General features: G+C 34.8%; 1 protein-coding gene across 1 annotated transcript in view; it reads right to left on the bottom strand.

Moving 5' to 3' along the window:
- Positions 1 to 14513, bottom strand: part of LOC110451868 (putative amine oxidase [copper-containing]) — a 60904-nt gene extending 46391 nt beyond the window's left edge. Inside the window, exon 1 of the mRNA XM_021500088.1 lies at positions 14192 to 14513. Coding sequence (XP_021355763.1) covers positions 14192 to 14273 — 82 coding nt within the window. The 5' untranslated portion in view covers positions 14274 to 14513. The remainder of the gene's footprint in view (positions 1 to 14191) is intronic.
- Positions 14514 to 17650: the final 3137 nt, after the last annotated feature.

Below are 17650 nucleotides of genomic sequence, written 5' to 3'. Positions count from 1 at the left end.
AAACATGTAACATGTCCCAATGATTCCATTACGTAACCTAAACATATAACATGTCCTAATGATTCTAATATTCACCATAAACATGTAACATGTCCCAATGATTCCAATACACACCCTAAACATGTAACATGTCCTAATGATTCCATTACACACCATAAACATGTAACATACCCGAATGATTCCAATACACACCCTAAACATGTAACATGGTCCAATCATTCTAATACGTAACCTAAACATGTAACATGTTCCAATCATTCCAATACTCACCCTTAACAAGTAACATGTCCCAATGATTCCATTACACACCATAAACATGTAACATACCCGAATGATTCCAATACACACCCTAACAATGTAACATGTCCCTATGATTCCAATACACACCCTAAAAATGTAACATGGTCCAATGATTCCATTACACACCCTAAACATGTAACATGTCCCAATGATTCCATTACAATTAAACATGTAACATGTAACATGACCCAATGCTTCCATTACGTAACCTAAACATGTAAAATGCCCCAATGATTCCATTACACACCATAAACATGTAACATGTCCCAATGATTCCAATACACACCCTAAAAATGAAACATGGTCCAATGATATGTCCCAATGATTCCAATACACACCCTAAAAATGTAACATGGTCCAATTATTCCATTACCCACCATAAACATGTAAAATGCCCCAAAGATTCCATTACACACCATAAACATGTAACATGTCCCAAGGATTCCAATACACACCCTAAACATGTAACATGGAACATGCGAATAAATATAATTTAAATACCAGCGTTTAATGGATTTAAAAAGTTCAACTTTTCAAATAAATATCAAACAAAAGGAAATTAAAGCTTAGTTCTTGAAAACACTTGAATAATAGTTGTTTTGAATAGTGATGCCAATCTGTGTTATTACCTTCACACTAGATTGGCTGACGAATCACTCACCAGCATACACGCTCAAACACACTTTGCCACGACTAAGTTCTGTCAAGGCTACTAACAATGAATTGGATGTCAATTTTAGATTTGGTAACTCCATAGATTTATCTAAAGATGTGTGGAAGTTTTACTAAAGATGTTTCCTCCTAACACAATATTAAAACGACTTCTGCATAACATATTGGGCATCACATAGTTTGATGCGGAGGTGGGTGTTTTTACAACAACTTGTTTAACATGAACACAATCTGATTAAAATCATCTGTTACATGGTTCCGCCTGAACATCTGAATGTGCCACGGTTAGGGTCACGTTCAAGTGACCTTTAGATGAACCAATCAGAGGCGCGCTGGCAATAGTTTGCTAGCGAATCGGAATATCATGCTTGATAGATAGATAAATAGCGATGGGTATCGAACAGATTAGTTTTCCAAAAGAAATATGGCGGCGGGAACTGCCGTTTCTACGACGCCAAGGAAAACGTACCCATTGTGTAATACTTGCGTCTTTCTTCTCTAATAAAGCTTCGAATATCTTTTTCTGTTCAGGTTTTAGACGACCAATCTTAAATAACTTCAGAACTTTCGCATCATTCTCATCAATGTCCGCCATATTTGTTACACCTCCGACCGCCCTTTTGAAAGAGGGTCTCTGATTGGTCAAAATTTAATGAGTATTTATAAATATAAAGGTCACCTGAACGTGACCCTGACCGCGGCACACTCAGATGTTCAGGCGTAGTACCACGGACTTAGATAACAGGGATTGGCAACTCCAATTTTATTTCGCGTATGTATTGTCCACCTCCTGTATTTGTGCACCGAATCGTGAAGGCCTGTGACCCTCTCGCTGGAGCCAATGTACCTGTACTGCGCTTGCGTGCTATCTCACTGACCGGTTTCCGGTATCGATAACCTCGTTGTTTACCTAGGTGACGATAGACCGATAGTATGACACCGATACTATAGAAAACGAATGCATACACGTGATGATGTCGCAAGCTTATCTGTTTATGTCAGCATCAGGTAAGTATCTGATCGGATGAAACATCATTGTCAAATATGACTGACTTTTTATAAAAATCCCGTGACAGTTATTTATATTTAGACTTTTAATGGAAGAATTTACTGATAACGAATGTAAAACTTAATATTTCGGAGGTGATACAAGACGTCTCTGGTTATAGGCAGCTATATTTCGAGGACATACACAGCACGGTAGAAGCACAGGGGTTCGTTACAAATGTCTAATACACATGTACATGTGTTATACTGATATAGGTCACAGCAGATGTATGTTTATGTGGACTGTGACCTATATTAGTATGGCATAACGTTATGTGTATTTTGTAACGAAACCCCGGGGGGAGAAGTGACTTACAGGATAAACTTTTAACAATACTTTTGTCCTATCACATCATTTTGAATTTTGAACCACTTATAAGTAAAATACAGAAACATCAGCTGACCTTATACCTTTGTACATGTATGTTATGCTCAAACTTTTGAGATAGGTCATTTAATATATATACCTAAAAAATTGAACACTTTAATAAGTTTATATTTCTAGGCAACAATCAAAGGCAATTTTCAAACCTGAATTCCACCAACTTGGCTCCACATGTATATCCTTTGTCGTCATTGATATTGTTTATACAGAAATATATTCATGATTTCTGTGACAGGATTTCAGTTCAATCTGATAGCATCAAAGCAAGTTACATTACAGCCCGGAGCTAATTCTAATGAATTAATTGAATTAAATGTCGATCATTAGCAAGTATATGCATTCGCAAATACTCTACATGGTGCATTTTCGCAGCTCTTTTTTTTCTTTATGTATTCTGCGTTAAAAAAATGTGACATAAACTTCTGTCCAAGCACTATGACTCAAGCTTAAAATAAAAAGTTGGTCCAAACCAGACTTTCCCAAAAATGGACAAAATAGTTCATTGAAAATTTGAATTTCATTTAATCATGTTTCAATTCAGCATTTTGTCAATATTCAATATCTATTGAGAAACGATTGACTCCATAAAATGAGCGTTGATTCTGCGGAAGGACATGTCTATTTGATATTTAATGTCTTTGCTGTAACCAAAATATTACACATTGTAGTCCAAGGTATTCTAATAATTAGGCACCAGTATGATTTAAATTTGAATTCTATCTTTTTCAGCTAACCAAAATGAAACTTGCTGTTCCAGGGACAGCTCCAGCACCAGGGTTCCTGTTGACAGCACCACTAGCTCATATCTGTTGTTCTACAGGTACCAAACCCACTCGTTAAAGCTATTATGTTGTCAGCAACAATTTTTAGAATTAATTAAATCATCAATATATTCCTAAAAGATTGATGATATTCAACTTCTTTGGAAGGAGTGCTTAAGCTTTTTTCAAGATATTATTTCTTTAACAGATTTAGACGTGTCCGCTGTGTTAGAAAGAGAACAATTATTAAAGAAGCTACATCCAGTTCGAATAAGTCCTGAGCTTAAAACACAGTATACACTTGTATACAGATCAAAGGTTGCGGTTCACATATATGCAACAGATTATTATCTTTCAAAATTGATGTGTTGTCAGTTTTGTTACTCAATATTATCATTACTATTTATGTGAGAAATTTGGAACATGTTTCATATAAATCACACTTAGATAGAACCAAGAGCCTGCAACATGTGCTTTTGCTGTAGCTTAAAAAAATAAAGAGATGCACTTTAACTAATTAATTATTTCATTTGTGTTAACTAAGTTATAAATAATTTGGGAAAATAGACAAGCACATGCAATATTTTCACAAAATATGAGAGTTTATTAACCAATGTCTAATAATAAAGTCCATATGCTTGATTTTGTATGTTATACATACAATGAACAGGGCTAAGTTGAACCATAAGTCAAATAACATCTTCCTTCAGGTTTGGAGAGTCAAAATCATATCATATTGACAAGTTCATTCAAATTAATCAAAGATTCTAAAGATGCAATTTTGGAGAGACAAACAAATACTTAAAGCCCTGCAGTAAGTTAATTGGTCTTTATTCATGACTTTCCATGCACACAGTATATGTACATTGTACTTATTGTGTGTTAACAACTGAATAAAAACTTTAAAATGAAAATATAGCTGGTTTATTATTACTGACAGGTGACATATGTAACAAGCTTGAGTGGTGATATACAAATTGTATTATAATTCAATGTTAACTCTGATAAAAATGAACTGGTTATTTGATTTAAAAGTACAATTCTTTTTCGTGTGGAATTTTGTATAAAATTTGTAAGGCTTTGAAGCATATTGATTTGCATGCATCTGATGAAACACTCTTCTGCTGTTTATTTGTGTTCAAGTTTTGACAGTCTGGACCCTTTTTTTTTTCTTTGGCATGCTGAAATAAGAAAAGATACATCAATCAAGACAGATGGACAAAATCCATGTCAAATTTGGGAATCAAACCACAGCTGTCATGTTCAATATCTGTATTTTTCTCGCACATCGGAGGGTAATCCAAAACGATGCTCAGGGGGGAGGGGGAGGGGGGGGGCGTTGAAACCACACGCTCTTGCATACAGATTAAATTTGGTCAATATTAAGACCAATAAAAATACATTTTCTAGATCGTCAGTGCGATTGAATTTTTAATGTGTACATGATATTATACCGGATTTAAATTATGTAAACAAATTATTACATATTTAACATTAATTACCGAGAATTACATGCATTCATGAACCCATCCGCGATCGGGAATCTAAGGCTTAATGGCGGCCATTATTAAAAACACACCGATCCACAACCGTTTTCAGAATACAAATACTACAATTTCAGAGCTATGGGTTGATTTCAAACCACCTTACCGGAACGAACACATTTTAAAAAGCAGTGATGTTTATTCTGTATGTGTAATAATCTCATTGATAGCAAGTAGTTTCTCATAGATTCGGAGTTAATGGCGTGTGTGAAGCCATAAAATTATTCAAGTTGGCAACAGTGTTGGATCACTATAAACTTTCGCATTCTGAGACATGTTACTGTTATTCGACACAACAAATACTATTCAAGTTAGACATAAGTAAATCAAAGATCACTTACTTTGAACTCCGGACAACATTACGGTACAGGATTCACCAGAATGTATCATTTGTTACCGGCAATCAATTTCAAAAAGATTGACGCGGCGTTTTTTTCCCCAATTCACGTAAATTCTCGCGCTTTCTCGCAGTTTCTCGCAACATCAAAGTGCACTAGGCATTTTTCCTATGTCGAGGAGGCAGTTGCCTTTCCCTCTTATCTAATTCCGTGGTAGTACGAAGTTAACGAAGCCATGTAACATATGATTTTAATCAGATTGACAAAGAATAATCTGAAATGCGTTGTTTTGATCATCATATGTGTTTTGTTGTAGTTGCATATGATAGAACATGGTGTTTTTTTCAATTTAAAACTGTATCATTTTTATACTTATAATCTACTATCTAAATCTTTTATGTGAATACACATGTATGTAGCGATATTAAATAACTTCGCTTAAAGCCTGCATGCATCATATCGTCCTCAAAAGTTGGGTGTTCGGGTGGCGCAGTGGATAGTGCACTTGCCTTTCACCAAGACGTCCAGGTTTCAATTCTACGATCGAAAATAAAAAGGTATGTGGTCACCTGCCCGACACGTGTACTTTCTCCGGGCACCCCGGTTTCCTCCCACATGAAGACCCCCGCACGCTAACATCCGGGCCAGTAGGAGTAATTAATATATAAGTTGATTTTTATTCATAATTGATGTATAATAAATAAAAAGTATATGATATATATATAATAAAAAAGTGCGATGTATCAATTAAGCAGTTTCTCGTCAAAGTCCGTCATTGAAACAGAATTAACACAAAATGACAGTGATAGATGATTATTACTAATGTTAAGATCGATCGGTTCATTGTTTTCATTTGTCGTCTTGAAGGAATGGCTATATTTGGCGTATCGAACAAAATGTCATTGTTAACAATTATATAAAATAGATGCAATTGACCGTATATTGTATAGAAAAGTGAAATAGGAAGCTCGTTGAATTTATGCTAGCGAGTTATTAATTTGATGTGATGGATGGTGTATAGTGTATCCTACGAAAATGTAAAGAAAAGAAGAGAAGTTATTTATATATATTCCCCTGCATTCTGGGAGATGCTGATATGTTAGTCCTAATTTTCTTGTGAAATGTATGTGCGTACAGAAATACACAGAAACGAATGGGATTTATCATATTTTACTATAATGTGAAGACAAACTTTTATCATACAATGATCTACTTCGATGTGAATCTTGGAAATCCTTGATGAAATGACATTTATGCCGACCTAAAGGGTGTTTTGTGGCTATGTGTTTGAACTGCATACCTGCGTACAGGTGACCTACACGTACACGTACCGGCGAGCGAGGTGAGTGAGTACTTCTCCTTGTTTACAATATCAGCGCATATGTCGGATATTCCTAACGCAAAAGGTTACAAAGTTCAAGCACAATTACGTCGACGTAGTTCTCTACCTGAAATGTCTGTTATTTCTAGTGATTCTCAAAAGCCTACAATGTCCACCCCAGGAAACCCCCCATCGGAATCGTTCGTTATCCAGAGCCAGGGTCAAGTTATTAACTTAAACCAGCTCGTTCAAGCTACTATAACATCGCCAGGTTTTGCCAGCAGCATAGCCCCCTCCCTAGCTACGGCTCTTGGCCCGTCTATTAATCAGTTCATTATATCAGCTATGACTCCCTTCACAACTCAAATTTCGAAGTTAACCGAGGAAATGACTGCTCTCCAAAGTGACAATAAGGCTCTGAAGAGTACGGTAGAGCAGTTAGAATCTAAGGTAGATAATCTAGAATCCTCCCTTGAGGAGCTAGAGCAGTACGGGAGGAGGACTTCGTTACGTTTCCACGGAGTCCCAATGAAGCCAGAGGAGGCCCAAATGACCGACGACAAAGTAGTTGAGCTCTGTGTTACTAACCTTGGCATCCCCATCACCACAGAAGACATTAATAGGTCACATGTTATAGGTAAAGTGAGGAATGGTAAAGCTCAGATCATTTGTCGCCTGCGGAACTGGAAGGTCAAAAATTTAATTTTTCAGGCAAAAAGTAAATTGAAAGAATCCAGGCAAAACATTTTTATATCAGAGGACTTAACAGCTAATCGTCAGGCATTAATTAAAAGTCTAGGCAAGGCCAGAAAAGCAAAGAGCATTTACTCTTACTGGACAAACGACGGACGTGTCTTCTATAAAGTTGCACAGGACTCGCCCAAAATACTCGTCAAGACACACAATGACATATCGGACCTTATACCAGAGGGCCATTGAGTGACTGTCATGTTTACACAGTAAACACAGCCAAAAAATGACTTGACATTCTGTACATAATGTCAGTTCATTAAAATAGTTATACATATATCATACAAAAAAACCAACACCCAATCCATTTCCATCCATGGTTGGCATAATAAATATTACATGCATGCTACTAATGGCTCATTCCCCGAACACCAACTCTGGAGAATTGAAAGGAAAGTCTTTATATAGGAAATCCTTTGAAGTTTAGTTATAGCCTGTTTCAACTAAGAATGTCAACTCATGTAGATATGATACTAAAGTCAATAATAAAATGGATAAAAAGGTTTTATTTCCTACATATAACTGTAATACACATTTAACACAGAACTAAGTAGTAGAAAATAATCATTGAATATTAATTTTTACATTATATGAAAAAGAAAAATAACATTACACTATATGAAAAACAAAATTCCTTAATTTAAACCACATTGATACTAATGTCAGCGATAAAATACAGTTTCTATTCCTACATATAACAGTAATACACATTTAATACAGCACTAAAAGATAGGTATTATTAAACATAAATATAAACAGTAAACCTTTCTGGAGCTAAAGTAGATGAAGAATTTTGCATGAATCATGATGATTAGTTGGAATGGATTTTTGGAATTCAGAAATTTTGCCAAAAAATATAATATCTGCCTTTATTTCGAATGTTTGACCAGTTTTTAAGTATATCCATCTACGTATGTCTTGACAGAAGTTATTTGTTATTTGACACCGTTACAAAAGATGTTCTATAGTTTGTTTGCTTTCTTGGCATACATTACATAAATCACATTGTTTGATTCCAATTATTTTCAAATAATGATTAAGTGGAAGTATTCTTGAAAGAAGCCTGAAAGTGACCCATTGAATGCTAGTTTTTAAGTCCATATATAAAGTTTTCTAAATCAATCATTTTGAGTCCACCCTCACTATAGTCTTGAACAATTGTTGAGCGTTTTATTCTATCAACTGGTGATTGCCAGACATTTTTTTTTCTTCAATGATTGAATTATGTCTCTAATTGGAGTAGGGAGAGATATAAACAGGTGATTCATTTTTGCGATGATAAGGTAAATTTGGTTGTTCCCCATTTTAGTTTTTTCAGTATTTACTTTTAACCTCGATATTTTAGCATATTTATATCATATAAAGATTGTGTGCCATTTAAAATAACGGATGTGTCATCAGCGAACTGTGAGAGCCCGTGTTCTTTGGTATTTATGTTTATGCTCTAAAGTTTTTATTGGTTTTTTTTTACCATGATAGCTAATATTTCAACTACCAAAAGAAATAAGTAAGATGATACCGGATCCCCTTGTCTACAAACCCCTTTTTATGTCTACAAAGTTGGGTTAAAAAACCATTCTGTATGATAGCCTAGGAAGTATTTGTATTAAAATATAACAGATAATAATATCAAACTGAGGTCACACAAGTTAAACACAATTCATAGAAATCTGAAAATAAGTACAAGTTTAACTAATATATGACAATATTATAAGAGATTTCACACAAATCTGAAAATACAAGTTTAACTATTATATATCATAATAAATATATATGACTGATTCTGAAAACTGTTCTAAATATTAATTATTATTTTGCAATTATTAGCAGTTATTGGTTATCTGATTAGAAGTTGATTTACCTGTGCAATTTACCTGTACACCATTTCTGCAATAGACTATAACTCACTATCATCACAACTGGCCACCTATGTAAACATGTGATTTTAAGCAGAGTTGGTGTTCGGGGAAGACCCCCTACTAATGTATGTATTTAAATATGTATAAATAGGTGCACGCGTGTGAGTATATGTTGTACGTGTGTTTATGTGTGGATTACATACATATAGAAGCCTGTGTATAACCATAAGTGTATGTGTATATACTCTGTGTATGTTCGGGTGAGATATTTAATTTAATTTAATTTCATATACATGCACGAGTATTTAAATACTATATATAATATAATATATGTGAACGTTTACTTGTATGCATAGCAAATTAAATATCACATGCATGCTGCTTATATATGTATGTATGTATGCAAGCATGCTTGTATATATATATATATGTATGTGTATATTCGTGTATGTCCATGAACTTACTCCTTACTGAAAGGCAAATCAGTTTTGAAAATAAATAACTTATAGTGTAAGTATAAATAGGTGTACATGCATGTGTATTTGTAAAATGAATTATTTGTGTTTTTTCAAATTCATGCATGAGTTTTTCAATATTAGGGGTTGTAAATACGTTGTTATATATACATGTATGTGTGTGTTTCATGTTTGTTCTAGTTGATAAGTTGCATGCGAATAATGAACACATCGACACTGGTAATGTGAATATTGTACAATAATACATATCGTCATTGATAAATCCCATTTTTTTCGTATTTTTGTATTGCTAAAACCATAAAACCGCTGCTGAATCATCAGCCATGTTTACTCTTTAAATTCTTCTTTCTACTACTTCTCTGTTATCTCCCCTGTCAACTTTATCTCTGTTTACCCTATCTTGACCGTAGATCGACTACTTGGCACGTGCAGTCATTCATGCGTACATACAAAGAAGTTCTTTTCTTTGACAGGTGTTACATGTATATGTTTTCTTTAGACGCTCCCGGGGGGAATCCTGTGCAATATGTTGTTTTTGATAATTGTTAATCGGTGATATGTCAGCAATATCGCACAGGATTTCAATCGGTTGCTTTTATAATATAGCTTATGGAGGATCATGTTTTAAAAAAATACGTAGTGTAATACACATTAATACTGATTATATATCGAATGAACACATATTTTACAAAACTCTTTTTATATCTAGTGTTAAAGCAAGCGTAGCATCTTTCATGTTGATGTGCTTACAATCACAGTTTCAAAACATAAATTTTTGCCATATTTTGTTGTTGTTACTTCTATTGGACATGGATGTAGAAACTAATCCAGGTCCATCAGTAAATGAATTAGCTCTATTTCATTTGAATGTTAGAAGTATAAGGAATAAATTAAAATATATTGAAAATATTACAAATGAATTCAATATTTTATGTATGACTAAAACACATTTGGATGAGTATGTACCTACTGCTGAACTAGTTCTACCGGGTTTTGTGGAACCATTTAGAAAAGACAGAAATTTCTCCGGTGGTGGTATCTTAGTATATTATTCTGTTTCCTTAAAATGTGTCCGGAGGAATGATCTCGAATTTCTGGATGGAGAAATAATTTGGATACAGGTAGAATTAGGTCACAATAGTGTATTAATATGTACCGTTTATAGACCAGAAAATTCACGTCACCCTTTTTGGGAGAATTTTAAGTATTCGATTGAAAAAGCTTTAGAAATTACTTCGAATGTTATTATTGTTGGTGATATAAATGTAGATATGCTAACGTTATCACGTAATCATATTTTACACCAAGTCATGTTGGAAATGGACTTAACTAACGTTATTAATGAGCCGACTAGGCGTGGAACAACCAGAAATAGTTTACTTGATCCTATTTTATTAACTGACCCTACCAAATGTACTGATTCGTATGTAATTCCGATTGATCGTAATATAAGTGATCATGATGCATGTATTGCATTTTTGTCTATACCTGTTAATCTCTCTTGTACCTACACTCGAGAAATTTGGGCCTATAAACATGCCGATTTTAATAGGTTAAATTTTTTAATAGAAACTTTTGAGTGGCCTACATTTTTTCAAAACTTTATTTCCGTTAATGTAGCATGTGTTGAATTTACTGAACAATTTTTGAAACTTGCTAAAGAATGTATACCCAAAAAAACAGTTTATATAAGACCTCGTGATAAATTATGGATGAATTCCCAATTAAGAAAAGCTTTTCAGTTACGAGACCGGTTACATAACGCCGTTAAACGTGTTAAGTCCATATCCAACTTAGAGAAATTTAAAAGACAAAGAAATAAGGTTAATAATATGAAAAAATATGCAAGAGAAATGTTTTATAATAGTGTTGGTGATATTATAGATAATCTTAATACCAGTAATCCTAAGTCATATTGGAGACTAGTGCGTAAATTATTAAAACAGTCGGGTTCTCAGGAGGTTATTCCACCTCTAGTTAATCCTTGCAATGCAAATATTGAATATGATGATGATAAGAAAGCAAATATTCTAAATAATTATTTTAGCTCTATCTCAAACATAGATGATATTGGCAAATCTTTACCCAGTTTTGATTCCAGAACTGATTCTGTACTTGATTCTATTGTGGTTGAAAGTGATGAAATATGTGATATTTTGAAAATTCTGAAATTAGGAAAAGCATCTGGTCATGATACTATAAGTCATCATATGCTAAAATTTACAGCGAATTCTATATGTAAGCCATTGTCAATTCTTTTTAATATGTCACTAAATTCTAAAATATTCCCTGAAATATGGAAACATGGTATTATTTTACCACTGTTCAAAAAGGGTGATAGACACTTGGTGTCAAATTACCGACCAATTACTTTGTTGTCTTGTATAGGTAAGGTTTTTGAAAGGGTTGTATTTAAACACATCTATAATTTTTTCCTTGATCATTCTTTATTTTACGAAAAACAATCTGGTTTTATGATTCATCATTCCACTGTCCATCAGCTAATAGAAATTTACCATAATATATGTTGTTCATTAGAAGAAAAAAAACATACTTGTCTAATTTTTTGTGATATATCGAAGGCTTTTGACCGAGTTTGGCATAGGGGTCTTTTACATAAATTACATGCTTATGGTATTAGAGATGGTTTACTACATTGGTTTAAAAATTACATTTCAAACAGACAACAACAGGTTCTTGTTAAAGGTGTGTATTCTAATATAGGTTACACAAATGCTGGTGTACCACAAGGAAGTGTGTTAGGTCCTCTGTTATTTTTGGTTTATATTAATGATATTGTTGATAATTTAAATTGTATTTCACGCTTATTTGCTGATGATACCTCTTTGATTTATTCTTCGTCTTCTCATGCTGATATTGAAATGTGTGTAAAAANATATATCGAAGGCTTTTGACCGAGTTTGGCATAGGGGTCTTTTACAAAAATTACATGCTTATGTTATTAGAGATGGTTTACTACATTGGTTTAAAAATTACATTTCAAACAGACAACAACAGGTTCTTGTTAAAGGTGTGTATTCTAATATAAGTTACACAAATGCTGGTGTACCACAAGGAAGTGTGTTAGGTCCTCTGTTATTTTTGGTTGATATTAATGATATTGTCGATAATTTAAATTGTATTTCACGCTTATTTGCTGATGATACCTCTTTGATTTATTCTTCGTCTTCTCATGCTGATATTGAAATGTGTGTAAAAAACCCTCTTTTTCTAGTAAACAATCACTTTATCAAGAATCCCAACTTGAACCTCTATCTGAAAGAAGTAAACTTAAGAAACTTTCCCTAATGTACAAACTCCATAATAAACAAACACCTTCTTATTTAACTAACATTCTTCCTCCTAAAGTATGCGATCGCAATAGCTACAACTTGAGAAATACTGAAAACTACACTGTTCCCAATTTCTGTCTGTCTAGTTCATTCCAATCCTTTATTCCTTCTTCTATAAGACTATGGAACGATTTACCAAATACCGTCAGAGAGCAGCCATCCGTTAACATTTTTAAATCATCGATTAAGCGTAACCAAGGTTACTTGTTGCCTATTTTTTTTTCATGTAGGAAATCGAAAACTAAATATTTTACATACACGATTGCGTCATTCATGTAGTAGTTTAAATTATGATTTGTATAGAGTTAATATTGTAGGTGATCCAATGTGTGCATGTGGAAATGAGTGTGAAAATGCAGTCCATTACTTTTTTGATTGTATGCTGTATATCAGACAAAGACAAATTTTGATTGATGATATCTCACGTTATTGTAATATTTCTCTAAATTTTATTATGTACGGTTCTCCAACTTTGTCAGATGAAGACAATGAAAATATCTTCCATATAGTCCAAACCTACATTAAAAATAGTAACAGATTTTAAGGTCAGTAGTATTATCCTATCATCTCTCTTTCTTATTCTTCTAAATTTCTTTTCTTCCCTTTTCCCTTCCTTTCTTCTTTGTTCATATATATTATAAATATATTTGTTGTTGTTGTCTTGTAATCAATATAATGAAATGTATTGGAGAGGGCGTTTCTAAGTTGAGATACCTTGTGCCTAATCCTTTTTGTTGAATGACAAATAAAAAATGTTTAAATCAAGTTAATGTTTGCTCATCAGTGTGTTCATACAAAAGATATATTGTTACAATGTATACCTTCCAGTAACGTCATGATGTTTACAACGTCCGAGGGTTACCTGCACCGGCTGACATATCGGCTGTGATTTGATCATGTTAAACTTGATATGATTGTGAAAAATATATTATCAATCACTACCCAACATGAATATAGTCAATTTCACTCAAAATATAGCAAGGTTGTCATTAGACTTCTATTTTCACTTTTGTCGCCGCAATGATCACGGCGCGATTAGCTGTCAGGGTAACGAGGGTTCCTGTTAATTGTATCGAGAAATGTCGATAATGGGGTGCACTGGGTGCGGTTAACGAAGGAAGTGTTAATGTTGTCGCTCGTAACGACCACGTGACCTATTAAGTACGTAAGCAATGGTGTAAATAGCCTGGTACTCAGGAACATCCCGCATAGCGATTGTTGTGAAAACCAAACCACGACAAGTAAAAGTTATAAAAATGAACATCTATTAAAAAATATATTAATTAGTTGTCTATTATAATGTTCAAGAGCACCATACCTTGCATGCGAAGAGAAGATTTGAAGCGTTATTGAGAATATATTGTACAAAAATCGAGGGTACTCACCTTGCTGCGTGTGGCACAGAGCACAATGGACGTCTGTATGAGGTGTGCCGACTATTGTAGCTTCTAGAAATGCACGGTTCATTTACTGCCGCATCCCAAGTCGCCCAGCCGATTTCCACGTATTTCGCGGCCACCAATTACAGCACCGTAATTAATTACTACTGGCGTTTGTTGCAGTAATGTGACGTGTATCCTAACCAATCATAGTGGAGAAAGAAAACAAGATCTGAAAATATTCCATGTATTATACATCTGACAGTTACAAAGGAGTTAAAGTAATAGAACACCTTTACTGCCGTCATCAGGCAGCTATCGTAGCCGGTAGACGGACACTCCAGCCTGGGCGGTTATTTACATACATAACGATGAGCACACTAACGCAACAAACATCTTAAAAGCGTCAATATTTTATCCTAGATCTGGTACCAATCTTGATCAGACACTTGAAGAGAAACACTTAAAAAATGCGGTCATAATGCGCATCATGATAACTCCTGTTGTTTAAGATTGGTTAAACTGATAAAGGACAATAGTCCATGGCAACACATGCGCATTGTTAACTAGTGCAATCACGCACAGTAATCTGCACCGTCAGCAAATGTAGAACTTCGACTAAGGTATTTTCTCATTCCAGTCGACATGTTTTGATTTGTTGCAAAGGCAAAATACATATCATGACTTCCTCTTCTCGACCATTATCAAATCACATTGTAGCCCAGTGGTGTGGCTGTTCGGTGACTATTTGATTGAGGTGCTAGCTGGTAAATGATTGCCGGGAGGGGGGATATTTCTAACGCACCTCTGAGCACGTTCCCAATCAATATCTTAACGAGCCTTCATGGACCATTGCTGTGTCCATGACGGCCGTTACTAGACACTTAGCATGCCTCCTTAACATTTATATGGGGTAGAATACATCGTGTAAAACAGTTAAGCACATCATTTGGCCGATTTCCCCATGTTATATAACTTTTGTTACTTTTTTTAACAATTCATTTGACCGTTTAATGAAATATGACGCAGTATGAATTATAAAACATTACTTAATACTTTATGAAACCATTAACGTGTTTATGCTGTCGGCAAAATAAATTATCACAAATAAGAGACATGTACCACGTTATATAACGTTGAATCTAATTATTGAACTTTCCTTTGGTTAATTGCTAACACCTATCAACCTCCTTTACCTTTTAATTGTTTAATAATAATACAAAAGAACAGTTATAACTCAACTAAACACTTTCCTAACACTTCAATCACAATATAATGTAATCGATATTTCATACTAATCAACACATCCCCTAATGCTATCTAGTGTAATAATTTACAGCAAAGAAGGTAACGATGCACCACATTGTCAACCCACTAAGACAAACAATCCAAAGTCAGATTTGATACTGATGGACGGCAATACGTATAAGAGAAAAAAACATTAATATTCACTGATGAGAACGTAAAAGTTCACACAATGGAGCTGAAAGGGATGACGTTCACCGCAGGGAACGTAAAAGTTCACACAATGGAGCTGAAAGGGATGACGTTCATCGTTGGGAACGTAAAAGTCTACCCGATGGAGCTAAAAGGGATGACACTCACTTGTCAGAACATACTGGTCAACACAATGAATTGAAATGGAGGACATTCACTGATGATAATATACAGGTCCGCCTGATATAATGGAGGACCTTCACTGATGATAATATACAGGCCCGCCTGATATAATGGAGGACACTCACTGATGATAATATACAGGTCCTCCTCATATAATGGAGGACATTCACTGCTGATAATATACAGGTCCGCCTGATATAATGTAGGACATTCACTGATGATAATATCCAGGTCCGCCTGATATAATGGAGGACATTCACTAATGATAAAATACAGGTCCGCCTCATATATTGGAGGACATTCACTGATAATAATATACAGGTCCGCCTCATATAATGGAGGACATTCACTGCTGATAATATACAGGTCCACCTGATATAATGGAGGACATTCACTGCTGATAATATACAGGTCCACCTGATATAATGGAGGACATTCACTGCTGATAATATACAGGTCCGCCTGATATAATGGAGTACATTCACTGATGATAATATACAGGTCCGCCTGATATGATGGAGGGCATTCACTGATGATAATATGCAGGTCCGCCTGATATAATGGGGGACATTCACTGATGATAATATGCAGGTACGCCTGATATAATGGAGGACACTCACTGATGATAATATACAGGTCTGCCTGATATAATGGAGGCCATTCACTGATGATAATATACAGGTCCGCCTGATATGATGGAGGGCATTCACTGATGATAATATGCAGGTCCGCCTGATATAATGGGGGACATTCACTGATGATAATATGCAGGTACGCCTGATATAATGGAGGACATTCACTGCTGATAATATACAGGTCCGCCTGATATAATGGAGGACACTCACTGATGATAATATACAGGCCCGCCTGATATAATGGAGGACCTTCACTGATGATAATATACAGGTCCGCCTGATATAATACAGGACATTCACTGATGATAATATGCAGGTACGCCTGATATAATGGAGGACACTCACTGATGATAATATACAGGCCCGCCTGATATAATGGAGGACCTTCACTGATGATAATATACAGGACCGCCTGATATAATGGAGGACGTTCACTGATGATAATATATAGGTCCGCCTGATATAATGGAGGACCTTCACTGATGATAATATACAGGTCCGCCTGATATAATGGAGGTCATTCACTGATGATAATATACAGGTCCGCCTGATTTAATGGAGGACATTCACTGATGATAATATCCAGGTCCGCCTGATATAATGGAGTACATTCACTGATGATAATATACAGGCCCGCCTGATATAATGGAGGACATTCACTGATGATAATATATAGGTCCGCCTGATTTGCAGTGATGCAGATTATAGGTCACCAAGGCCTAGCTTTTATGCTTGACTAGCATTTTAGAACTGAGAAATCTCCACAGAACAAAATATAAATCCAAATACAACTTTCTTTTTAACTTTCAGTGCCAAGAGAAAAAAAACAGTGTATTAAAATTATGGTGTATAGAATACCTTCACCAATAAATAGATGTATATGGTGTAGAGCATACCTTCACCAACAAATAGGTATGTGTGGTGTAGAGCATACCTTCACAAACAAATAGATGTATATGGTGTAGAGCATACCTTCACCAATAAATAGATGTATATGGTGTAGATCATACCTTCACCAACAAATAGGTATGTGTGGTTTAGAGCATACCTTCACAAACAAATAGATGTATATGGTGTAAAGGATACCTTCACCAACAAATAGATGTATATGGTGAAGAGCATACATTCACCAACACATAGATGTATTTGGTGTAGAGCATACCTTCACCAACAAATAGATGTATATGGTGAAGAGCATACCTTCACCATT

This window comes from Mizuhopecten yessoensis, unplaced genomic scaffold (assembly GCF_002113885.1).
Source record: "Mizuhopecten yessoensis strain PY_sf001 unplaced genomic scaffold, ASM211388v2 scaffold6227, whole genome shotgun sequence".
NCBI lineage: Eukaryota > Metazoa > Mollusca > Bivalvia > Pectinida > Pectinidae > Mizuhopecten > Mizuhopecten yessoensis.
This window is presented reverse-complemented; position numbering and strand designations above follow the sequence as displayed.